Below are 26,348 nucleotides of genomic sequence, written 5' to 3' on the forward strand. Positions count from 1 at the left end.
TCAATCTGTTTGGGAAAGGAAACATGCAGCACTGTATGTTCTCAGAGGTTCTATTTTGAATTAAAAATTAAGCTCTTTTTATGTGATAGAGACATAAGAGGGTAGAGGACACCACCACTGCAAGATGATGATGTTTCTAATTTTTTACTTTTTACCTGTACAGGCAATAGATGGATGCTTCACTTCTTTCAGACCATTTTTTAATTCCTAGACTATTTTCCACCTTTTCAGCCAATTGCCTCTGCGGTCCCTTGTTTTTGTGTTTCTCAGTGGAATCTCAGGCTCTGAATGCTAGGTGCCACAGCTATACTTCAGAGAAGCCAGCTGCACTTTTCAAGGATGTTTCTGCTTCTCAGCCTTGTGATTCCCAGGCTGGCAAACATTTTCTTTGTCACTATTTTCCATTAGGCCATTTTTTTGGTAATTTTCCCCTTCTAACCAAGCTGCCTTTCTGGCTGAGTGACTGCTACAGCCAAGGGACCTTCAAGTCTCACACTGCTGTGTTGCCATCCCATGCCCTGGGACTGTGCTGTGCCCTCAGCTTCAGTCTGAACACAGTATTCTGTTGTTACTCCCAGATGTAGAATTTTAAATCCTTTCACTGGTTGCTGTTTAATGGCTGCAGTATTCTTTGTTTCAGGAAGCTGAGACAATGGCCGAGTCTTGCAAAGACAAAAAGAAAATAAAGAAGCAGCCTGCCTGCAGCCCAGGAGGAGGGTTTGTGAGACCACACTGAGGAACGAGTCTCAAAGGAGGGGCAGCAGATTGTAGAGGTATAAAAGCAATATTCCAGATAATGCAAAGTGTTTGCACAGCCCAGCTCCACAGATGAGGTGTGGGTCTCTGCCTTTCACTGAACTACGTTTTAGTTCTCTAGTTCTCTGGCCTAACATCAGGAATGTCACAGGCCCTCATGGCTCTGGGAAAAGTATCTCCATCCATTGGTCTATTTCGTACTACTACCCTAGGATGGCAAAAGTGCACCTTACCTCCTAGAATATTCAGTGTGGAAGATGAATAGTGGATGGGAGAATTACTTCTCAGCTGCACACAGGTGCCAGGCCCCTTGATTTTTATCTTTAGTCATTCCTAAAGAAGGCAGGAAGCAACTCCTTTGGGAGGTGCCAGATGACTTGCAGCAGTTGGGTCTCTAACTCAGGGCTGAAGGGTTTACTAAGTTATGGGGCAGCTTGTGGTTAGAAACTGCAACCCTGACCTCTCCTCCGCACCTAAAAATAATTTAGTGACTACACATATAAGTTTTTCTGTCAGCTGTGTGCTATTGTGAAATTATTTTCCCTCTGGAACCCTCATTTTGAGACTTAATTATTTTAGTGCGTAAGTCCTGAACTGTCCTCTCCTTAGTACCATAGAAAACTTAATCTCTGGGAATTTCAGAGGTCCTGAAAAATAAAAATCCATGGTTTTGTGTGCACAGTGAAGGAGAGGCACGCTGACTAACAGCATAAGCCTTGTACCGAGAGCCCAGTTCAGGGTGTGTGAAATGATGGTAGTGAGAAGCTGCAGCAGATGACCTATTTCCTGCATCACCATTGGTGCTAAACTTTCATGTAGAAACTCTCAGATAGCCAGACAGCAAATATAAGAAATTATTTTATGTTTTTGAATGAAGATGATAAATAATTTAATGCCGTGAATATAAGAATTGGCAGAATACCAGCAAGTTCAACTGTAAACAGAATAAAACAGCAATAAAAAAATTGCCACTAGTCAGTACTGCGTAGTCCTTAGCCCATAAAAGGCCTATTCTTACTTCAAAGTTAATCCAGAAAGACTTTTTAAGAATTATCATTTTACTAAAAGAATCAAACCAAGCATACACATTTGCACTCAACAAGACAGAACTACTTCAGTTTTGGAAGGCATCCACCCTTCAGCTGTGTTGCAACTCTGCAACAAGAGTTGTCAAGTCCTTGCAGAAGGCAGAGTGGTCAGGAAGGTCAGTGTGTCCCACAGGATTACAGAACAGTCTGGAGGAGTGGAGAGGATGAGCATGATCACCACCACCACCACCCTGGCACCACTGAGATGCTGAGTATTTCCATGTTAAAAGCCAGGTACGGTGCCCAGAAAATATGAGCTGGTTTCTTGGAAATACTTTGTGCTACTTGAGGGGGGGAAGTTAAGAGCATTCGTCGGCCCCAGGGCTGTACACAGTTGCTGAGAGTGGAGGCATTTTCCTTTGAAAAGGTGAAGACAGAGAAGTTTTCCCATTCTTTTGACCTCTGCACTTACAGAAATTGCAGGAGATACTAAATAAAATAAATCTATGGAGACAGGGTAGTTGTACATGAGATTTTAAATTAATGTAAACCAGTTTTCAAGGAAAAAAAAAAAAGGGTTCTTTAGTAAAGGCCTTGGAGTGTGTTTTTATGTATGTAGATAAAAAAACCCAAAGGGCCAAGCTTCAATTCATCAAAGAAGTGAGGAACAGATTAAAGGCAAAATCCAGAACCTATGTTTAAGACTAATTTACTTGGATCAGATTAGATATGTTGAAGTCTGGTATTAGCATCCCCTAATTTGGGAACTGTATTCCCATTTCAAGGGCATATAAAATGTTTAATATTTCCATCTTGAAAAGAGATGACAGTGAGAATTTTCCAAAAAGAAAACAAATTTAATTCTAAAAAATATTAGGAAACTTTCTGGTATAGCATAAGAAATACTTTGAAATAAATACAGTATTGAATAGGAGGCAATGAAATATTACTATCTGGCTACTTTCCCCCCAAATATTTTGATCTTTAGTGTTACATATTCAGAAAACATTTTTATTATACAGGAAGAATACCAAAACAAAAAGGTACCAAGGTTATCTACAGCACAAACATGGTCATCAAAGTGGTGTTGCCTGGGTGGTCTTTTCTGTCTGTATTTAGTGCAGTCATTCCACGTAGATCTATTTCCAGAACCTGTAAAATCCCAGTGCTATCGCTAGGCAAGTGAACACTGAAGCTGTTAAAAAAAACAAAGAAAGGAGGGAATTAGCTGAGTGCTGTTGTACTGCTTTATCCAGAGAGGAAGTTAGCTACAAACAGATGGAGGAACAGTAACAACTCTAGGGCAGAACTTCCTAAACCTCACAGATTGCTGCAGGTGCGACAGAACAATTCCAGAATCCAACGGCTGGTCCTGGATGCTGCACCCTGCACAGCAGCACAGCTGCAGCACTGAGGTGGAAGGCCCAATGCAGCAGCCTGAGGAGCCAGGTTTTCAGGGACACATCCCAACAGCTACACTGGATACCTGAGAGCACCACAGGCTATGGGGGCTTTTACTACTGTCACCCAGCTACTGGAAACTGCATTACAGGAGAGCTGGCTGCACCAGGGCTCACGTTAGACATTGCAGATTTCCCGCAGAATGAAAATGACAATGAATTTTACAATGAACTGTCAAACACAGCAGCATTCCTGAAGCCTGACGAGTTGTGCTTTGAATTTGTTACACTGCTGTTTCAATTAGTGTTAAAGCTAATTACATTTCCCTTTGAACTTATTCTCACTTCCAAATATAAAGCATTACTTTCTTTCTATCCAGCTCCTACACAATAAAAACTTCAGTGGTTATGTATATATTGAGAAGACTAATCCCAAATCAGACTGAAATTTGTTCTGCTTGGCAGGAGAAAGTACAAGTGCTGCCACACTGAAATTGTGTTTGTGGAGACTCAATGGGAGGCAGAACTGGTCACTCAGACCAGTCCTGAATTACCCCTTCAGGGTAATATAAGTGACCTCAGCAAAACCTCTCTAGCAACTCCATCACATCAATGACTGCTGCAGCAAGCAGGAGTACTGTCAAGCTGGATAAGGTATTTAGGCTTTCAATTTTTTTTAAACCATGTCCATATTCATCCTAATCCCAGTTCTGGGCACACTCCTAGTCCTACTGTGGCATGCTCCCACCTCTTCTCCACCCAATACCAGTTGTCTGCTGCTACAGCTGACCTCTTCTAGCATTTACTCCTGAACAGAATTTTATACACCCATGATCCAGTACCAGTACTCACCTCCTTGCCTATCACATACCTGCCAAATAACGAATAGTATCAAGTTTATTCGATTCCATGAGCGTTTTTAAGGAGGCTATTTCAGTGTCAATTTTATTACTGATTTCTGAGATAACGCTGTTGGTATTTGCATCCTGAAATATTGAAAGACAGCATAAATTTCACAATGGTCTCTAGCCCCTTCAACTTTCCAAAGCTGAACAAAAATACCATGCTACTAGAAACAAGAAATAATTTCCAACCTATCACTGCTAAGAGACATTAGAAGACAGAGAATGTTGCTTCACACAGTCTGGAAAGATTACTGAAGGGACGGAGACACAAAACGAGAAAACTCCAATGATCATAGAATCACAGACTGGCTTGGGTTGGAAGGGACCTTAAAGACAATCTAGTTCTAGCCCCACCGCCAAGGGGGGGACACCTTCCACTAGACCAGGTTACTCAGAGCTCCTTCCAGTCTGGCCTTGAGCACTGCCAGGAGTCCACAGCTTCTCTGGGCAACCTGTGCCAGTGTCTCACCACCCTCATGACACAGACTTTTGTCTCTGATGTGCCAGTGCCTCCTAAAGGAGATATTCTACAGCACACAGAACAGTATTCCTACATTTCTGAGAAACAGTGGTTTGAGGAGTCACAAAGCATATCCCAAAAAGGGAGGATATAGTCAAGATGGACATGGTCCCTTTTCAGCCTCTTAGACTTTGCTGTCCTCTAGCAGCTTTGAGGACTTACTTCCAGTCCTCGAATGGCTTGGCTGTAGGCACCTGAACCATCCCTGTGGTACAGCTCATCAGTTAACACTAGGAAAAGGGCAGCATGATAGCTCACATCCCCCATGTGCCAGCCTGCGACAAGGTACTTGGAAGCAAGGGACAAGGCCCGCATGCCTCCCTGTGCTGACTGGAGTTCAGCGAGAAACAGGCAAGAAACAACTACAACAGCTCCAAGTGATAGAGCCTGGCCTTTTGCTTTACCATAGCCAAAAACATACTAGCTTTCACCAAAGTTTGGGGTTTACCGAACATGCAATGTGTGACTGTACCCGGCTGTGTTCAATACTTACTTTTTTATGAAACTCTGTAGTTGCTTCCATCAGTTTCCTCTCCTGATCTGTAAACTGTGGATAGAAGATAAATCACAACTGCAGCAACAGAAACACAACACAGAGCTAATAAGGGCATCTTCACAGACCAACTTACCATATCTGTCACCCTGCTCCTCTCCAGGTTTATGTCTAGCTTGCTGTCAGCTCGGATTTTACCAGTTTCAGTCTTTAAAACAAATGAAGATTTTGAAAATAGTTGTTTATTCTCCGTAATGGGAGTGTGTAGGTACTTGCTGTTTACTTACCATTAGCTGCTGTTTAACTTGATCTAATTCAATTTTCATTTTCTAAGGGCAGAGGAAAAAAAAAAAGATTCTTACAAATTCAGGAAACTGTTAACCAAATGAATCAGTCATGTAAGTGTTACCACTGCATCCATGCAATTATTCTTCCCCCATTTTTCCTCCCAATGGGGCAATTTGTTCTTAATTAAATATCCTAATTAATGTGTTTGAATGTACAGGTATATATAATCTGCTGGGAATATTGTTCAAAATAAAGTAATTATTTTGTAACAATGATGATCTTGTTATTCTGATTCTAAAGACAGCAGAGAAATATCAAAATGCCATGAAGTAAAAGCAAAACGTGTCTCAATCACCAAATCAATTAAATTGTTGCAAAGGAATGGCTGACTCCTCTCCCTGCACTGTATGGTTAATGGCCAGAAACTAGCAGTTACCCTTAAATAAAATTACAGAAGATGAAAAAAATGTACACATCTTAGAATCCTTTACAGAAGATCTGAGCAGGTCTTAGCATGTGAAATATATTTTTATGTGATCTCTAAAGTTGTAACATACAGACTCTTCAATTCTGATAGAAGTATCCAGAATTACTTTTACATTCATATTTTGTTCCACAAAAATGTACAACAGGTAAAATGGAACAAATACTGCGATTAAACTGCTTAATGAAAATATGTATTAGTACCTCATTCTCTGCTCTCAAGTTTGCAAATTCACTTTTCTCCAGGATGACCATATCTTTTCGAATGGAGTCCAAATGTGCCATTATCTGCTGTAAAGTTATTTCCTTTGAAAAATGAAACATGCCATTGATTAAGGTGCACTCTTTCTGGCAAGTAAAGGAAAAATGTTTAGGTCTGAAATTATGAAATTAGCTACTGCAAAGCACAGAAGTGGGGAGTCTCTCTACCAAGAATGTGACAGAAACAGACAATTTCATACAGCAATTTGTTTGAAAGACTCAAGAGGTTTGTGCTTTTTCTGTTGCTTTAATACACCAACTCTGAATTTAAGCCAAAAGTTCAGCGGTATTAATCCAAGCAGCGATGAAATGAAGTAGACTGTAGCTACAGGTCAGTCCTGCAGTCTCTTCCACTTTCAGTGAACATTCAGCAGCCTCAGAAGCATTAACTGTGGGTCTGAATGCAACTCTTAATCAGCACTTCCATTTCTTGCCTACAAACCCATTGAAAGCGAAAGACTTAATGACAGGAGTATCACACTGTCAGCTTCAAAGTCTGATGGACACAAGTAAAGCACTGCTAATAAGCACTGAAAAAAGCCTTCCTGGGGTTTGAACTAACAAGTTCAGAATTCAACCACTATGTATAAACACAGGAAACAAACCAAACCAGAAAATAAAGGAAGAAACTCAGTATTTTAAAATGCTGAAAGCAATACTCCTTCACCCAGCATAAAGAAGTTACCCTACTATTTAGCATGGAAAATGACACACTGCTGTGGGATTCTCTGATGCACAGTGATGGTTTTGATCATTGCTCCAGAAGGCTGTGCAAGCTGAAATGATGTGCCATCCTTCTTCAATTACTTAAGGTAATTAAGCATTCATTGCTATTTTATTTGAACTGCTGAACCTTTCTTCTAAGAGATTTTTATCTTACTAGAATTTACTTGTAATATAAGTTGTCTACCTTTTTTTTTTTTTCCCTCTAAATCTCAGAAGAAGACAAGAATTTCTGTCTCTGTGGTTCTTTTTTCTTCATTGAAATGAAAAGCTTTCTCTTTGGAAATCCTACTAGATGCAAAGAAAGTCATCATCCCGAATAGAATTTGCATGGAATTGTATTAAGCAGAAACACTGTTTTTTATAGTGTAGTCAGTACTGATAATGAGTATTTTAAGATGATATGAGGCGTATTAGCTCCTTAGTGTAAATAACTGAAGTTTTCCCAGGAATTGTAAAAACTTCATTGTGTTCAATGAAGTAGTCAGACTTCAGTGGAAGCTGGTCAGGGCCTATAACTATCTGTTAAAATCCCACGTAAACTTAGGAAAACCTGGCACAGTGAGGTGTTTATAGTACTAGAGAGAGGTGCTCACTTGTGTTTTAAAGATGCCACCACGAGCCTTTATAGCTACATAGCAGAAACGAGTTTTTACCTGCTGGGCCTGTGTAACCATGTCCTTATAGACGGTGTCTAAGCTGACATTGGACAGGGTTATCAACGCCGACACGATGGTCTGTGCTTGCTCCTTCCCAAAGCCTGGGCGACAATTGAAGGATGATGAGTTAAGGTGATGTTCAAAATACGCATGAGGAGCAAGAGATGTGTAGTCACCTGGGGTGCTCAAGTGCCACGCCTAATCACAGTGGCACACGGGAATTCACACACGTGACTGGAAACTGACAGCCAGGAGCCAGTCACTGCGACTTCAACTAGAAAAAACACAGACTTAATGCTGCAAAAATCTGAAGCACAGTACCTTTTAATATACTGAAAGCCTATACATGCAGCTGGCAGAAAGACCAAATTCCTTCATACAGGATCCAGCCGTTCATGCATTATAAAAATAATTTAGCAAAACTTTACTTCATAGTGAACTTCCACAATTTCTTTTAAAACCAAACTTACCTTGAGCTACAAAGCATGCATTCTGTAGAATAATAAGAAGTAATTCTGCATATATTGAAACTGTCCTGCACAGATAGGAACATATGCAAAACTGATTTTTAAACTGCTGCATCCATTGCCTGCAGAATGAACTCAAACTGGGATTTTTGCTTTCTGATGATAAAAAGTAACACTTTGTCCATACCTTGGTGTGATTTTGAAAAGCATTAAAGATGATGTGTGGTGAATAATGGGGAAAAAAAATTGCTCTCATTTTAGCTGTATCTGGTCAAGTGCTGAGAGCTTTTGCCCTAGAAATTTCTTTCCAGCAATCTGATTGATGTATTGTGTTTCAACTACCCCATTTTATGAAGTGAGCTAAATTAACATTGAAAAATGCTTTCAAGGCACATTATTTAGAGAACTGTGCTACTGCTCCCTTTCAGTATACTGGTACCATCCAGGTGCACCACTGGTTTACATGTCTAAAAAAGCTACAGATGCTTTATGACAGCTTCCTTCCACTACAAGGTGTGATAGTATTGCTTCAGTTTCTCTGAATTTTCAGGGTTACTTAAGCTCTTGCCAATTTCTTATTTTGCTCTTCCTCCACAGCAAGAAACGACTGTGTTTTGTGAAAATTTAGAAAATGTGGGAAAATTTATATAAGCAAGAGATTGGAGCCTGAAAACTGCCTAAAACTTGGGAAAAACTATAATGGCTCTCTCACTTTCTTGGTTTTGCCTATAAAGACCTGTACTGTGGTACTGAAGTATTTGTAGAAGTTATGGAACAAATTAAACTGAGTAACAACTGGCACCAGACAGACTCCACCCCACAAGTTTTAAAGGAACTCAGAGAAGAAATAGCTGAATCAGTCCCTGGGACAAGTAACGTTTCACAGCTTACTGTGGTTAGCCATGGACTGGAAAATAACAATGCCAGGTTTAAAACACAGTTCTAGAGAGATGTAGGTGTGGGAACCTAGAATGCAGAGAATATATCTCTGCATTCTAGGTTCCCACATGTAGGGAAGTACAGGCTGTCAAGTCTGACAGGCATGAAAAAAATAAACATTGTTAGCAGACTATTGTAAGTCTTTTAACTACCAACACATATTAATATTATGAGACCCAAATAGTGGAAACAATCCTAACCTCCGACTGTACAAAGTTCCTATTGTCACTTGGAATTTTAAAAGATAGTTGCTAGTCTAATGAAGACATCAGCTCAATGCTTAGTAGGGATCAATAAGCCAAACCAAACCCTTTGGAACTACTAGGAAAAGGAACAGGGAACACAACAGACACAACATTACTTTACTATTCAAATCCATAGGACATTCAGTTGTCAAGTAATTCCAGCACTGTTCCCTGAAAACGTGAAATGGACTGGAATGTGACAGAAGCAGAAAATACTAACAGAAGGGAATAATGAATAATCAAAAACATGGAAAATCTACTGCTTCAGGAAAAATGCAACAAGCTAGGATTCTTCTGTTTGGAAAACAATGATGGGGCAAAATGACAGAAGTTTGCATAATCGTGAGTGACATGAGAGATTAAATGTTCACTCCTTCTTCCCACAAAAGAGCTGACTGGGCATCAAATTCACCTCACAGATACCAGATTCTGCATAAACAAAAGATGTGGATGTCTGAAGTTCCATGAGAAAGGATGTTTTGGATAGTAATCAGTTTATAGTGGCTCAGGGACAGAATAAACTTGTGAAAAGATTTCCACTCACACCTGATTTAAAATACCTCCAGGGTGACAGAAACTGGAAACCTGGCAAGTACAAGGGATGTATGACATACATCTGCTCTGTTATAATACTCCTCTGCAGGCTCTGACTCACAGCTGCTGCAGGGGGCAGAACCCTCAGCCAGTCTCACAACAAAAGTGCAGGCATTAAGAATGTATCACAGCATCATGCTGCTGAAAATATTTCTAATTAGGAAAAAACCCCTTCGTTATTATTAGCAGGCTAGTAGAAGGAATTTTCCTTTTTTGCTATAAAAAAATTTTCATTTTTGCTATAAAAGTCTTTAACTGTTACTTACTTTACATTTGTTACCTGTGTTATGTTTCTCACCTGGAAGACAATACATAAACCTGCCTACCAGTGAGGTCAATCTAATGTAGTAGTTATTTGTATGGCACAGCATCAGCTGCCTCTCCTTCACCAGCCTCCTCAAGAGGCTGCCAAAACATTTTATACCACCAGGGACTGGTACTGTGGGGAAACTGATAGTACTCAAAGTTACACTACTTAATATTAAAAGTTTTCCTTTATTATCTGATATCACTTACCATGGGTTTCCAGCTCCTGCACTAAAGCATGGGTATCAAAAGTCACCTTCCTCTGCTCCAGGGGAGTGATATCAACCCTTCTGACATCATATGACTTCCTAATGAACGTGGCAGCAAAACCTGGAAATAACAAAACATGCCTTAACCTTAACTTGATTAGCTTATTATGCAATATACTAATTTTAATTTCTTTCATCACAGAAAAGCTGCATGGATGTTGCATCAAAAAGCTGGGTTACAGCACACACCAGAAACCATCCATCCCTTTTCCACAGGAAATTTACACCAACTAGGACCCACAGATCTATCTTAAGTACATTCATGTACCTGTGCAACAGACCAGCATCCTGATACAACACAAATAAACTCCCACAGCCAATTGTCTTATAGTATTTGGGAAACATCACTTAAATAATTTTCTTACTTGTAAAATATTGAACGACTTCATGCAATTAAACATGCACTGCTATTTTATTTAAACTGCTGAACCTTAATTCCAACAGCTTTTTATTTTGTCACAGAATCACGGAATGGTTTGGGTTGGAAGGGACCTTAAAGATCATCTTGTTCCAACCCCCCCTGCCATGGGCAGGGACACCTCCCACTAAACCAGGTTGCTCAGAACCTCATCCAAACTGGCCCTGAACACTTCCAGGGATGGGGTATCCAAAACTTTTCTGTACAATCTGTTCCAGTGCCTCACCGTTAGGAATTTCTTCCTTATATCTAATGCAAGCCTCTCACTTTCAGGGCTTGTGTGAACATAAAGCTACAACTTTTTTTTTTTTAGAAATATATGCAAGTCTAATTTTCATGCTGAATTAATTTATTGGTTCACCAAGAAAGTAACTAGGCAGTAAAGGGATACGATGTTTGCATCTAATACCTCAGAGATTAGGGATATCTAATCTCTAAATAGGTATTAGTTAACCTCAGGTATTAGTTAAAGATCCACTCTATTTATGACATCCCTTCCCACAAGCAGGTTTCACTGCTTCTCCTACTTTTATTTGAAGCATGTTTCTCTTTACCTTATGTTTGTGTGGCTTTGCATATTACAGATTCTGTTCTGATTAATTCTTTGTTACCTAAGCAGTCCTGTTACTTCTTAATCCATGCTTATTCGAAACTTTATGCACTGCTGGCTCTCTGCCTTAACCAAATTGTTCTGTGTCTTATCCTATACGTTTACTCAAAAGCTTTGTATAATTTAAACAACAGGGAATTTATATTGTGCCACTACTAGATAAATCAAGTTACATGCTACAAGTACTATAAAGATCTTGCTATAACTAAACAAGCCACAGCACCCAAATTAATGACTGCATTAGAGTGAAGATGCATCAAATACCACACAAATAATGAAAACCAACTCAAAACATCGTTTTCATGAAGCTGTACCAGCTTTTAAACGCACAACTCTTGTCTTCTAAGAATTTTTCCTTGATTTGAAAGCTACACTGCAGAGACACTGTCTCAGGAAAGCTGGTATTACAGTTCTGGTTGTCTCGCCATGCTGCTCTTGTCCCCTTGCTCCACTCCTGCAGTCTCGACTGGATGCTCCTCTCGCAGCCCGGGGCTGAGAAAATCACTCCACAAAACCCTCCCTGAGACACCTTTCGGAGACGCCCTTCTGCAGCCCCACGGTAATTCCCACCGCTCCTCCCGTCCCGAACCGCCCCTGACAGCCCCATACGCCGCTCACCCGGCTGCTCCCGCCCGTGGAACTCACCCCTTGTTACGGCCCCGGGGGAAGGCGCTCAGCGCTCCCTCACACGGCGCCTCAGGGACGGCCCCGGCGGCCGCTCCCACACACCGAGTCCGACCAGCGCCCTGTGCAGCCCCGGCGCCGCTCACAGACCCCGCCCCGGGTCAACCGACCCCGGCAGCCGCCCACCCCGAGCGGCCGCCTGCCCGCCCGGGCGCGGGAGCTGCCAGCGGGCCTGGGGATCGAGCACGGCACTGCGGCGCCTCTCACCTCTGCGAGGAGCCGGGGGCAGCCGGGCCGGGAGCGGGAGAAGGAGGGGGCCGGCCAAAGCGCGGATGGCTGCGCTGCTCCCGGCGCCCCTCATGGCGCCCCAGCCCAGCGCTTCCGCCCGCTCACTGCCGCTTCCGGCCGGCCCCGCGGGCCATGCTGGGTACTGTAGTCCGCGGCCGCAGCGCAGGGCTCGGCCGGAGACGGCGGCGCAGCGTCCCCGTGTGGATGGGAGGAGCGCAGTGCTCCGGCCGCCATGTTCGCCCTCAGGCGGCGCCGCACCGCTCTGTGATGCGCAGGGAAACGACCTTAAAGATCAGCTAGTTCCAAACCCCTGACATGGGCAGGGGCACCTTCCACTAGAGCAGGTTGCTCAGGGCCCCATCCAAACTGGCCTTGAACACGTCTAGCGATGGGGCATCCACAGCTTCTCCGGGCAACCTGCGCCAGTGCCTCACCACCCTCACAGTAAAGAATTTCTTCCTTATATGTAATCCAAATCTCTCACTTCTAGTGGCTTGTGTGAATATAAAGCTGCAATTTTTTTTTTTTTTTTTTTTTTTTTTTTTAGAAATATATGTAAGTCTGATTTTCAAGACGAATTAATTTATTGGTTCACCAGGAATGTAACTGGACAGTAAAGGGATACGATGATTGCATCTAATACCACAGAGATTAGGTATACCTTCTCTGGGCAACCTGTGCCAATGTCTCACCCCCCTCACGGTAAAGAATTTCTTCCTACTATCTAATCTAAACACGTCCTCTTTCAGTTTAAAACCATTGCCCCATGTCCTGTCACTATTGCCTCGTTCAAAAAGTCTGTTTCATAAGCCCCCAAGGTGCTGGAAGGCCACAGCAGGGGTTCCCTTGAAGCCTCCTCCAGGCTGAACGCGCCCAGCTCTCTCAGCCTGTCTTTGTAGGAGAGGTGCTCCAGCCCTTTGAGCATCTTTGTGGCCTCCCCTGGACTTGCTCCAACAGGTCCACATCCTTCTTCTGTTGAGGTCCCCACAGCTGGACACAGCACTCCAGGTGGAGTCTCACAAGGGCAGAGCAGAGGGGCAGAATCCCTTCCCTTGCCCTGCTGCCCACACTGCTTTTGCTGTAGCTTAGGACAAAGCTGGGGCTCTGGGCTGTGAGCACACACTGCCAGGTTGCGTTCAGCTTTTCATACATGAGAGCCCCCAAGTCCTTCTCCTCACAGCTGCTCTCAGTAAGTTCCTCTCCCAGTCTGTGCTCATATATGGGATTGCCCCCACCAGATGCAGCCCCTTCCACTTGTTGAACTTCATGAGGTTCTCGTGGGCCCACGAGTCAACAATTCCTGTGTTGCCGAGATACAGACATTAGAAACAAACCCCAACAATAGCAACAAAGAGCTGTCACTAAGGGAGAAGAACAGCAGATCCGCGCCCTCTCTGCAGGGATGTTTTTGTTCAACGCTAACAGTGCCGCACGCAGGCTCAGGACGGCAAATGGTCCTTGAGCAGCACACAGCCTTTTTCATCCACAAAGGCTTCCCTGGCGGGGCAGAGAGGCTGCGTGCCCCAGGGTGCTGATTTTCTACTTCAGACAAACAGCGCGATGGCAAACTGGGTGTTTGGAAGCTGTGATTTCCGTCAGCCGGAACCAGCAGCTGAACTCGATACGTTTCAGCAACACAGAGGGCTGCTCTGGGGACCAGGACTGCCGTCCCAGTTTGCCAGAGGAGGGCAGCAGCCTACAGCCGGATGGGCTGGCGACGGGACTGTCTATTCTGATCATCTCACCCTTCCGCTCTGTTGTGTTCTCATTTGTACACATTCAGTGGGCGACGGCTATCCCTGTGCTCTCAGCTGGCTATTCCACAGCTTTTGCACGCACACAAGTCACACATCTCTATATTGTCAGTCCATGTGCCTGGGTGAGGGTCTGCAGCAGGGATTACTTCGTGGTGCCATACTCTGCAAGGTGCTGTAGGGTAGAAGGCTCTCCTCTGAAACAGATGAAAATAGGAAGGGCAAGTGGATGTGGACCCCCAAGAGAAAAGTGTTGAAACCAATGAGATGGCTGGAAAGAGGGAAAATAACAGGACACATTCTCTGCCTGGTGTTGGGACCATCCATCTATCATCCCTGCCCCAGCATCCACCAGTGCACCTCCCTCCCAGCTCTGTTCTTCTTCACCTCATGGGGTAAGAGGGGAGTAGTGCTGGGAAGCAGAACTGGCTCTGATCCCTCTCTTACCACACTGGTGACACAGAGCCAAAGTGCAAGATACAGCTTGGGAGGCAAAGGTAGTGAGGTCCAACAGCCTGGAGAGGGACAGAAGACAGCTCGTGTCCAGAAGATAGTTGCAATTAATCATAGTTTTGTCATCTAATTGTTTCAGCACTGGCTGGGATTGTATATATTTAGGAACATCAGACCTCCACAGTGTCTCTTTTACCATTGCTACTCAGGTCAATGTATTGTGCTCTGACTCTTCTGCATTACAAAGCCGGGCTATGGCACTGCTGGCTACTCAGTGGGCTCTTGTGCTTCAGCACCATGCTAGCAAACATCTCTCAGGATTTCACTCTTGTTTGCCAGAGGTACCTTGCAGGCAGGAGGTTGTTACCCAGCAGCTCTCCAGAGTTGCTTAAGCTCTTTATGGGAAACCCAGAGAAAAGGGCTGGTGCATTCTACCCAGTTTTGAACTGACTAAAGCTTAGGAACTTAACTGTGCTTCACAGATATATGGAGACAAAGAGAGGGAGCAAGTGAATAATTCCAGTGCAGATCAACAACAACAGTACAATAGATTCTGTATTTCTCATACAAAAGAATTCACTGAGCCATGTATTCTGGAAAGCTTTCTTCCTCCTGAGGTACCTATCACAGTTTGCTTTCCAGCTAGATAAGCACATTTGCAGCAAATTAGATTACCTTCCAAATAAACATGCAGGGTGGGGCACAGGAGCCTGGGGTAGGATAGGTCAGTGCTCTGCATGATTAATTTACTTACATCAAACTCAGATAAATCTTACCAAATTAAATTTAGATGGAGTATGGGCTGTGGACAGACAGACTTTGAAGCTGTGGTTGACATGATGTTGATTTTCATCCTTGTCGGTGTCTTGAATAACACTGAGACCCCAGTGGGAAGGAATAATAGGAGAGTGATCACAGATGTATTTGATTAAGTCTTGTCTAAGTTAGTGAGGAGGCTGCAGTAGATTGAACCATGCTGATTTGTATCATCAGAAGCTACTGCTTGTTCTTTTTAATCTTGTAATATGGAGAAGCCCAAACCTTGCATCAACATGTCACCCTTGTGAAGTCTCAGTATATAGATTCTTTATGCAAACAAAGGCAATACAATTCTAGTGTGGAAAATAGTTACGGAAAAAAGACTTCGTTGCTGTGGTGCCCGATGCTCCTCTTGCCCATCTTTCTGAATTACCGTCTCTCTGCCCTTCACAGAACTGTCATCTACGACCTGTGTGATGCTTCAGTGGTCAGGTGCATGCCTCAGTCATGAGCCCACCTGCATATTGCATCTTTCCCTAGATGTCCTGATCTTTCATGGGCTCACTAAGCTACAGATAACTGACCCTGCCATTCCCAGTCTAGGTCACTCCAGAAATCCAGATGGATTCTGCTCCCTTGTAATCTGATGATGTTAGGGTACGCTGTGCAGCAGTGTCCAACAAAGCCTTCTACATCTGTATGTTGGGGTCCCTCCCCTGCCATGGAGCCCTGGGAGATGAACCCTGGGGGGGAGACACGGGGTCTCCCTGCCCCTGGTCAGTCTCATTTCCCAGGGCTCCATGGCAGGGGAGGGACCCCAACATCTGTGGATCACATGCCAGGCCATCAAATCAGCCTTCTTGGATAGGTGTTTTGTAGCAGTGGTCTTCCTTGCAGTCCATGTATGTGGGCTTCTAGATTTGGCGTGAGAGCATTGTTCCACTTCTTCATCTTCCTGATTGTGCAGGAGGAACCACAGGCTGGCATGGCATGCCCTGGATCCCCCTTTCCCTCTGGCAGGAAAGAGATGACTCTGTGGGGCATCTCTGGCAGCCAAGACCTAGATGTTTGTTCAGGGGGAGGAGGGGAAGTTCTCTTTGAACCCTGGGAGCCATTGGAACAGTCACTCTGCAGTTAGTGGTTCAGGGTCTGTCCGGTGCATCAGCCCCACAGTGTTGGCATGCAACACTGGTGAGTTACGTACACCTTCTGCACATGGGCTGGGTGCAGCCCCCACCACCTCTACTTCCCTCAAGCATTGGATGCCTTTTACAGTGGTGGTTCACTTGCCCAGGCATCGTACCAAGGCATCCTTGAGGGGGTAACTGGCTTTCATTTTCACCAGGAACCGTGTCCAAAGCTTGCCTTTGTCAGTCCTGGTGTCGCTACTTAGGGATCCCAGCTGCCTGGCTTGCTAGCTAACTCCTGGCAGCAGACCCTAATATCCTGACATTGGAGCCACCAGGCAGCAGTCCACTCATCTGGCTTGTGGCTGTAATTTTTCCACAGATCTTGCAGCTCCTTTAAAACTTGGGGTTGATGGCCTGAGCTATCACCCCCTCCTGAGTGACTTTGTCACTCCCTCATCCTGCCTCCTCTGATGGTGGTGGGCTGAGGCTCAGTAGGCACAGGCCAAGCCCGAAAACATTGCCAGAACTCATTGGGTCTCACTGGGTTAGGAAGGGCAGCTTCCTTCAAGTGGTGTGCCAGTTCAACAGGTTTATGTGCCTGTTCGAGTGTAAAATCTTGGGCTATCGAAGATGATAACTGCTCTAGGCACTTTCTCAAATCCTCCCACAAACCCTACCAGCAGTGACTGGCCACCTTGGTGCGCATTTCTTTGTCACCTCACAGACAAGTTTACTCTTGTGCCAGGACCAAGCCAGGTTCTGCACACCCAACATCAATGCTAGAGAACATGACCAAACAGCATGCATGATGATGTATGGCGAACTTGGAAGCCCATGCGAAAGAGCTGGACACATCCATCCCAGAGGAGCAGAGGGAGGTGTAATCCCTAACACTTCCCACAAGGGAGCTCACACCGTGCAAGAAGAGCATCAATGCCAGGGCCATATGCCAGCCCTGGCTCATGGCCATTGCCTTTATCAAAAGGTGTCCAGGCACAGTGAAGTAAAGCAATAAGCCCCACAGCAAACAGCAGAAGCAGCCTCGGACTGTAATAGACAGTAAAGAACACAAGCTGCATGACCAGCACGGCACCTGCCAGTTAACAACTCTGACTGCTGATAGAAGCTCAAATCGAACCCGTTATCTCGGGCCCCATGCTGCGCTTGGAACAGGTTGACCCTGACTAACAGACACCTACCCAGTTGCTTGCTCACTCCCCTCCCTTGTGGGATGGGGAGAAAACAGAAAGAGGGTGAGGAGATCTGTGGTTTGAGCTAGTGATAGTTTAATGGGGAGAGCAAAAGCTGCATGCACAGGCAAAGCAGGGAAAAAAAATGGAATTTATTAGTACTTCCGACTGGCAGGAAAATGTTTTGCTACTGCTTGGCAAGGAGGACCTCATCTTTAGTTGAGAAGACAAATGCCATAACCACAAACATAGCATCACAGAATCACAGAACCAGAGACTGGCTTGGGTTGGCAGGGACCTTAAAGACCATTTAATTCCAACCCCCTGCCATGGGCAGGGGCGCCTTCCACTAGAGCAGGTTGCTCAGAGCCCCATCCAGCCTGTCCTTGAGCACTTCCAGGGATGAGGCAACCTGTTCCAGTGCCTTTACCACCCTCACAATGAAGAATTTCTTCTTCACATGCCCCATTCTTCTTCCTTCCTCTGAGGTTTTACTGCTAAGCACGATGTCATATGGTATGGAATATCCCTATAGTCAGCTAGAATCAACTGTCCTGGGTGGGGCCCCTTTCAACCTTTTGCCAACCCCCAGCCAACTTGCTGGGTGAGGTGGGCAGAGGAGGAAAGAGAGAAAACTGCAGATGCTATGTAAGCTCTGTGCACAAATAGCCAAAATGTTGTGTTACCAACACCATTTCAGCCACAGCTTCTAAGCATAGTTCCACACAGGCTGTTAGGAGAAAAGGTAACTCCATCCCAGCCAGGCCCAGTATGCTTGTCTAGCAAAGATCCTGAAGGACACAGATATACTGGAGAAGCTGGCACAACTTCATAAACAAGTTCATAAAAGTCACTGTGATCTTACTTACAAGTTATTATGGAAATGGCTGACAGCTCCCAGGGAGACAGTTTTTCATGTCTACTGAAGTTGCTCAGAAATTCTGGTGGAGTCCAAAATACTTTGCCTTAGATTACACAATGTCTGTGTTTTGAGACCGCACAGACACTGATGCATTGCCACGTAGGCATGAACAGCACCCGCTCAACCCCAGTGCTCTGTGTCATGGGAACAGCTCACAGACCACTGTTTTCACAAATCTTCTTGCTTGAATAGGTTATACAAGAATTAAGGGCTTTTCGCAAAGCGGTCAGGTGTTTATGAGCCAGCAAACAGAGCAAATATATTTCTTTGCAAGTTAATGTAAATCCAGCTGGGATCTTAAAAAATTTAACGGATGAGTTTCAGAAAGGTACACTGCTTGCTTCAAGACAAGTGGAGACATGGCAACATCTCCACTTAGAGCTCCCTCACACGCAGAGGGTACAGTCATCCTGGCTTGGCAAGGTTGTGTCAAGGGAGACATGTCACTGTAGCAGCTGCTCATTTCTAGATGTTCATTTCATCCATCTGCCCTGCAACCCATCATGCTGTTAACTACATTTTCCTGTAAGGACATTTGTCTTCTCAGCAATTCTGTAGTGGTTAGACACGTCACAGCCAACTGCTAAATGCCACAGACCATCAGAAATGACTGCAGAGAGTCATATGGGCCGTTGCATAATGGAGTTAGATGAGGTCACTTTTCTCCCCGGTTCCAGGTACCACAGTTTACACTGAGGAGTTCTGTCATCTTACACAAAACTTAATTAAACAGGAAGTGTGTAAACCACCAGAGTAAGAGAGCCCATGCCTGACCTTCAGTCCCCCAGGGGCCACTTTTGCCCCGATAGCTGAGTTACGGGGTTTCTGAGTTCATGATACAAGCACGCACACATTTAGGTAAATTCAGTTCCCATTAGCATGGCTATAAATTAGGAGAGGGTTTACTGCAAAAATCAGATTCATTTGGCAGCAACATTCAAAGTGCTTTATGCTAGTTGAAATTCAGCTGAAACCAAATCTCTGGTGATGTCATTCAAGTTCTGATTGTTTTCCCCAACAAGAAATTTGTCCCCTCTGTTGGTACTATGCATGATGTCTTGGGGTGACTTTATGATGTGTATCCCCTATCACCGCTCTATGCCCAGAAATTAATTTGTGCCTTTCTGTGCCTTTAATCTGAGCTTGAGAGGGGGAAGAAAAAAACTGAGCAAAACTTTTCAAAGCAGTTTTGTTTCAAGGACACAGAGATATACAGACTCCTCTGCTTCTGCAGCAGCAAGCAGCAAGAGTGGAGAAGCACCTTTTTTTTTTCCCAGCCAGTTTTTTCCAGCTCCTTTTTCTCTGGAGGGAGATGGAGAGTTGAACTTTGTTTTCCTGGAACTTTGGTTTTTTCTCTTCTTTTTCTGGACTGTTTCAACATCAGAACACATCAGGAAGATTTTTTTTCCATCAAGACCCCGGAGGAGGGCCCACCCTGTCCCAGCTCCGAGGAGGAGGGGAGAGGAGACCTACGGAAGGCCTCTAACATTTTCCCAGGTTTTCTCTCCACAGCAAGAGGTTTTATTATTTAGCATTATTAGCCTTTTCCTGTGTGTTTGTTAAATAAATAGTTTTTATCTCTTTCACTTTCCTCCAAGGAAAAATTTCTTTTTTTCCCGAACCTGGTGGGGGGAGGGGTGGTTGTAACCTGCCTTCTCTCAGAGGATATATTTCCCAGTTTGTCCAAACCAGCACACATGAATAAAAGTTCTTTTGTTCCTGGCCACAAGCTCAGAAACCAGGTGAACAAAGGCTTTCTGCATTGGTGACCTCCAGCTTGGTTTGCTACAGGGATTGTAAATGGGGATGAATAAACCAATGCTACAGATTTAGGTTTTATTCTACTAAAGAAGCAGAAATTCCTTACTCCAATGTTATGCTGATTCCTCAGTAATCAATCCAATTTAAGGCTATAATGCTCCTTCTCAGTAGTTTTACTGACTTTAGGTAACAGATATGCAGAATATGGAATTAATTTCCCTGGTGAGGTTGTTACGCTGTTTCTCACACTAAGGGCAAAAGGGTTGTCCCAAAAAGGATGAGATTTATAGGAGCAAGTTATAAGTCTTTGGACAAGTTTTGGATAATTCACCTTCCCTATCCAAATAGAAGTCCTTTCAGCTTCCAGGCCAAATAGAAGTTTGGGTACTAGAAATTCAAATGTACAGTCATCTGCCCTTTCTGGTTTGCAATCTCAACTCTCTCTAAAATGAAAAAAAATACAGGTTTTGGAGTTGTGGAAGAGCTTGAAGCTAGGAAGCACCTAGTAACTGCTGTCTCAATTTACAGGATACATGAAGAAGTTAATCTGAGAGAGGTGCACAACAAAGTCCTATCAACACCACCTATGTATGGCCAAGGACACGAGGAACACATCCAACCATGAAGAAACGGCCTCTCAGCCACCAGTTCAAGGTCAGAGCTGCATCAGAGTTTCAGACTCCCTTAAGATACCTCTTTTCCCTTTCTCAGAAGTGAAATGATTCTCAGTATCTACAGGTAATACACAAAACTGAACTCTCTCCTACCCCAATAGACAATGCTAATTAAGACTTACGTAAGATGTTGAAGGTGTTCATCATTGGAAATAATGGAGTTGAGGCTGGATGGGGCTTTGAGCAACCTGGTCTAATGAAAGGTGTCCCTGCCCATGGCAGGGGAGTTGGATTAGGTGATCCTTAAAGGTCTCTTTCTACTGATCATTTTATGATTCAATGGTAAACCTCCCAGGTTTCATGTGGCAAGAGAATTACTTCTGAATAAATGTTTGGTAGATCATCAGTTCTAGTCTATGAGAGGGAATGTGATGCTCAAGATCAAAAGTGAGAAAAATCGTAAAAGGGGGTGCTAAGAGAAAACTGATTTGGGGCAGGCTTGAGGTGGAATTCAGACTCCCTTGCATAAAATCAGAACTTTGGGCATGGCTCTATAAAATAGATGAGGTCTTTTGTCAGGAATAGAATGGAAATGCTGCCTGCTTGTACCATTCACAGAGAGAACAACTGAGGAAACAAGGGCGCAACACTGCTCAGAGGTCTGTAGTTGCTCTGCAAAGGCGAGAGTACGCAGAGGCCTTCTGGGTCCCATGCCAGAGTCTAGTCACTTCATGGTATAATATCTTTTTCTTTACTACAGTTTAATCATCTGGGCTGAAATATTCCAAGTTGGAAAATCTGTTCACGGCTGAATTTGAAAACTTAAGGCAGAATAGTTCATATCTCTCTGAGCAGGCAGCTCTGGTACTCCCACATCTTGAAACAACATAGAAATTTTGGCAGGGCTTTTACTTGGGTCAAACCCTTTGCTTTCTCCTTTATATTTTATGATGAGGAATTTAGAAGAATCTACAAGTTCACTACAGTTCTGCAAGTGGAGGGGTTAACCCACACTTCTGTGAAACACAGAGATACAGACTTAAGCACTGAATCATCACAGGTCTTTAGGAAAATACCATGTGATCTTGTTGTTTGGAGCTGACTCATAACACATGCACAGCATGAGCAGAGTAACCTTAAATCTGGCATTATTGTACTTGCACATGCTTGGATTTGCAGGTTTAATAGCCTATGTGTAATATATATTTATCTGCATCTGTGTGTATATACACAATATATGTGTTTAAGCTTTGCTATGGAAAAGCAGCCAGCCTCTGTTTCAGTAGCAACTGGGAATTACACAGAACAGTGAAATAAAGCTGCAGAAAGGATTGTTTTGATCTGAGATATTATTTCTCTTCTAATTTCTCTTTCCTTTTCCTCCTTTGCCTTAATCAAAACTATTAACCCAAGATCATACCTCAGAGCTGAAGCAAGCCCATGGGGAATTTCTGAAATGTTCAAAAGGAGTGCAAAGAAGCAATTTTGCTTTATTTTGCTATGATTGTAGATGTTCTGTGCCAGGTCTGGTCCCTCCCGTAGGCTCAGAAAAATTACTTAAACAATCCTAATTGATGAACATCAATTAACAGGCGTAGGTAAACTAGCATTATTGTGCCAACCTCTCCATGCATGAGATGAATCACCCCCTGAAACAGACCCAACCTAGAAATTGTGCTGCTCTGAGAGTTGTAATAAAATTGAGTTTCTGCATTCTAAAGTAACTCTTAGTCTCAGTGCTGATATGTGGGCATGGCTAGCAGCAACGATCCTGGTTGTAATAGGATTAAATTAAGGAGTAATAGGATTAAGTTAAGGAGTGGAAAATGAAGCTTCCATAATAAATTTCCTGATGATGAGACTCAATCTGACAAGTAAAGCTTATCACCTGACACTGAATCATTTAGGAAATATACCGTACAGAAGTTTGATAAGAGAAGGGATTAAATCTAATGCCTCGTCTCCATTTCAGAGTTTTAATGATTTCTATCTTCTTCACAGGCTCATGTAATTTAGCATGAAGAAAACAATTAAAAACAACAAAAACTTTTCTAAGTTTACTTTTATAAATCATCCCCCTGGAGGAAAGGTGGGCCTCTCCTGTTGTTGACTCTGAACAAAATGATCATGAGTTGAAAGAGAGGTTGGCACAAAGCCTAGTCAGAATGTTCATACAATTCACTCACATTTGCAAAGGAAGAGATCCTAGACTCTTAAATATTTCAGGCTATTCTAGAAACCTTCTTTCAACTTAGGCAAATCCTTTTATTTTAAATGCCTTTAGTTATTTGTGTGTTGCTTCCTTGAAAACCAGAAAAGGATGATGTGTGTGAATGATTCAGCTGAAAAAAAAATCTTTTAAAGACTTTAAAACTGGCTGTTCTCATATTTCTGAGAGATAGTGCTTTGTTACTACTTGCGTTACAGAAGCTCCTATAGCTGACAAAATACTTACTCAGGAAAAGGTTAATCTGGGTCTAGGATTGTGAGTCCTAAATCAGAATTGTACCTAGCTGGCAGTACATGGGATATTTCCCTCCTGTCTGCCAACTTTATCCATAGGGGAGGTAAAGAGTAGGCTTGCAGACTTCCTTTTGTCCTCAGAAACGCCTGGAGAGCAAGATAAAATACAGAACACATCCTCATTTACTCACCATCCTTGCTGCTTTGCCTGTGGATAGGTCAGCAGCCTGCATCCCACATAAAGCCTGGGGCACTTATGGGCACCTAAATGATGAGAAAGGGTGACCATGGGCCTTCACGCATAAGTAGACCAGGCTAAACCTTTTATTTATTTTCAGAATGTGCTCAAAACTGCTACCTGAGAGTGAGTTTCATATTGAAGCAGTTTGGATTTGAGGAGAGCATGGGCTGAGGAGGTCAGTAAGGCGCAGATGGGATGGTTATGTGGCTTGAACTGAAATCTCTTAAAACCTGTACCAGTATCTTAACCAGGGATTCTGTTTCCCTTTTGAATTCGTGGGATTTTATTCAACAGGGCCAAGAATCACTTTAATCAATGGCAAGTGTGTGAGTTGAACCTACTACAGTTTTTATTAGCTTAAAGCCATGATCTGTTTCCTTGAAATTGGGTTGGTGATGTGAAGAAGCATAGAATAAAAACAGCTATATCTTCCTTCTTCTCTACTTTCTCTCTCTTATTGTGAGGAAATGAAGGGCCTCTCCTTTTGTAAGCTGAAATTATCATCTACCTTCTTCAGGAAGCCTTTTCACACTGGGGACACTAGGACAGGCATGTGGGCACTGTTGTTTCTAGGAATGCGTTTGTGAGGCTGGACATGATGGCCACTGCCTTGTCCTTGGGCAGATTGGCCACACAGACAGGTCAGTTCTGATTGGGATCAGCAGCAGCAAGGAGGCAGCTTTGGGAGACAGTGAGCAATTCAAAGGATGTGATGAACTTCCCGCTGCTGTTGTAGAGTCAAACATTTTTTCATCTGCTCCTGTGTTAGGCATCGACAGTAAGTTTGAATAGTAGATGCAACATGGGCAAAACTGGTTACAGACTTCCATTTTAGCATGAATCTGTCAGAAAAAAATTTCTGAAGTGTTTCCTAGTCAAGGAAACCTTCTGGTCTCTGAGAGCAGTAGAGCAGTAGATCAGCCTGTACAGAGCTCTGTCTGCTTGATAAACAGACCTAATGTTATTTGAATTTATATCAACCAAAGAGAAATTATGAGTGTTCTGGCTTGGCAGATAAGAAGTCCAGGTAGGTAACTGGCTTGAATTGGAGAACTGTAAGTGTTGCATCACAAAAAAATTTCCTAAGTCACCGATAGCAACTAAATTTGAACAGCTTCTTTACGCTGCCAAGCAAATACAGGAGGGTAACATGGCAAGGCAGTGGAGTGAAAGAAAAATCAATTTTCATTTAACTCTGGTGGGAATTAACTGGAGTGTGAAAATTTGGTGGTCAATTCTTGCTATAGAAGGAACCTGTTCTTGTCCTGAGGGGCAGAATTGTGGAAACAGCTGACTATTTGTATTCACGGCCTAAGTGAAAAATCACTAAAATTAATTTATTTGGGTTTGATCAAGAACAAAAAGACAAAAAACAACCTAATAGAAAACCAAACAGCTTTCATATCAATTGGAACAATTAAATATTTTTTTAACAGTTTAGAAAATACATTTAGGGATGGTCTCAGAAACTTTGTTTCTGTAAAAAATTTCCAAGGGTTCCATTAAAAAAAAAAAAAGGTGGAAATGGGATTTGACACTTTTAGTTGCTGAGAGCATCTGAATTTTTAATTTGTGACAAACTATCTGATCAAAACATTTCATGCCACTCTACTCAAGAAAGTCTGTAGTGGAGCTACAAGCTGCACATGGACAGGTTTCTGTATATCAGAGCAGGGACTGCTAAACAATCCTTCCACGTCACATGACCAAGAAGAAAATGTCCATGAAACTGGAAGCAGCGATACAAAGGAGACAGGCCTATAAAAGATGAATGAGGACTGGCTACGTGGTGCTTTCCTTGTGACATGCATAGTCATGAAGAGCAAGTCTGTTGCAGGGTTGACAGGATTTGCCTGTGTGTTTGGAGTGAGCTGATGTGAATGAAGGGGCTCTCCTGGCTGGGCTGTGGCTTGTGCTGTGCTACACGTTCAGCATGTGTGGTGCTGCATGAATCCCTACCATGAGCCAGGTGACTGCAGTGGAGCAGTCTGCCAGCCTGCCAGTTCTCTGCCTGTATGGTTGGCTCTTCCTTCCAACAGGCAGGATTTTGTGTTTGTCCTTGTTGAATTTCAGGAGGTTCCTGTTGTTTCCTTTCTTCAGCCCCTCAGGACAGCAGTCCTGCTTTGTTTTGATTTTGTACCCAGTGTGGTGAAAAGAGAAGGCAGATGAAGAAATAGAGATATTGTTTCTGCTTCTCCCTTTTGTTCCTTGAGCTGCAAAGAGGTTTCTTTTGGGGACAAAATCAAGAAGCATTTACTAAAATAGTGTAATTCAGGTGCAAACTGATCAGTACGCTCCACTTGAGTAAGTAAGCAACAATAAATCTATGGACAGGAAAAAAAGGATGCAGAATTTGAAAAAGCTTTCATTGAATGTAAAGCAATGTTAGCCTTCTCTAAAAAATACTTAACTTGGGATACTTTTTTGAAAAAACATAATCTACGTGTCATGGACATTTGGACCTAAGCCTGTTTCCTCTGGTCAGAATGAGAGCAAAGCTGTGGAGCACCCAGGAGTGATGAGATCCATGTTCTTGGCACACTTTGGTACAGAATTACACTGAGCTGGTCACCCAAATAAAGGCAGAGAGTTCGGACTTCAAAAGCCATAAGTTTGGCTAATTTTAACAGCCTAACACAAGCATGCAATTGCTCTTCTGTGAAGATATGCTGGTGCCTACTAATCATCTCATTCTTGGGATGTCTGAACTTGGGCAGCTGCTGCTCCAAACTGGCTGTGAAATGGGTGGTGTCTGGAACGAATGAAACTCAGTCACACTTGATGA

The 26,348-nt window shown here is 43.4% G+C and overlaps 2 protein-coding genes across 7 annotated transcripts in view; one reads left to right on the forward strand and one right to left on the reverse strand.

The window, feature by feature from the left end:
* ANKRD42 (ankyrin repeat domain 42) overlaps positions 1-5,665 on the forward strand; it is a 21,408-nt gene extending 15,743 nt beyond the window's left edge. For 4 of the 5 annotated variants that reach the window (XM_042024049.1, XM_042024053.1, XM_042024054.1 and 1 more), the window contains one exon: positions 641-5,665. In XM_042024049.1, coding sequence (XP_041879983.1) covers positions 641-736 — 96 coding nt within the window. In that variant the 3' untranslated portion in view covers positions 737-5,665. The remainder of the gene's footprint in view (positions 1-640) is intronic. The other variant, XM_042024050.1, reaches the window with a different exon arrangement.
* CCDC90B (coiled-coil domain containing 90B) lies at positions 2,782-12,389 on the reverse strand. 2 transcript variants are annotated; one of them, XM_042024057.1, is made up of 9 exons: positions 12,256-12,389; positions 10,278-10,397; positions 7,514-7,617; positions 6,078-6,179; positions 5,390-5,431; positions 5,239-5,310; positions 5,103-5,156; positions 4,056-4,170; positions 2,782-2,979 (listed from the first exon to the last, which is right to left on the reverse strand). In XM_042024057.1, exons 1-9 carry the CDS (start codon positions 12,347-12,349, stop codon positions 2,924-2,926), a joined length of 759 nt encoding a protein of 252 aa, XP_041879991.1. In that variant the 5' UTR covers positions 12,350-12,389; the 3' UTR covers positions 2,782-2,923. The 2 variants fall into 2 exon arrangements, with proteins under 2 accessions (XP_041879991.1, XP_041879992.1); XM_042024058.1 differs by lacking the exon at positions 12,256-12,389 and adding an exon at positions 12,010-12,197.
* Between the last annotated feature and the right edge of the window lie 13,959 nt (positions 12,390-26,348).

Source organism: Corvus kubaryi, unplaced genomic scaffold (assembly GCF_017639235.1).
Source record: "Corvus kubaryi isolate FWS band 111438036 unplaced genomic scaffold, C.kubaryi_AGA036_p1.0 37260, whole genome shotgun sequence".
NCBI classification, from domain to species: Eukaryota; Metazoa; Chordata; class Aves; order Passeriformes; family Corvidae; genus Corvus; species Corvus kubaryi.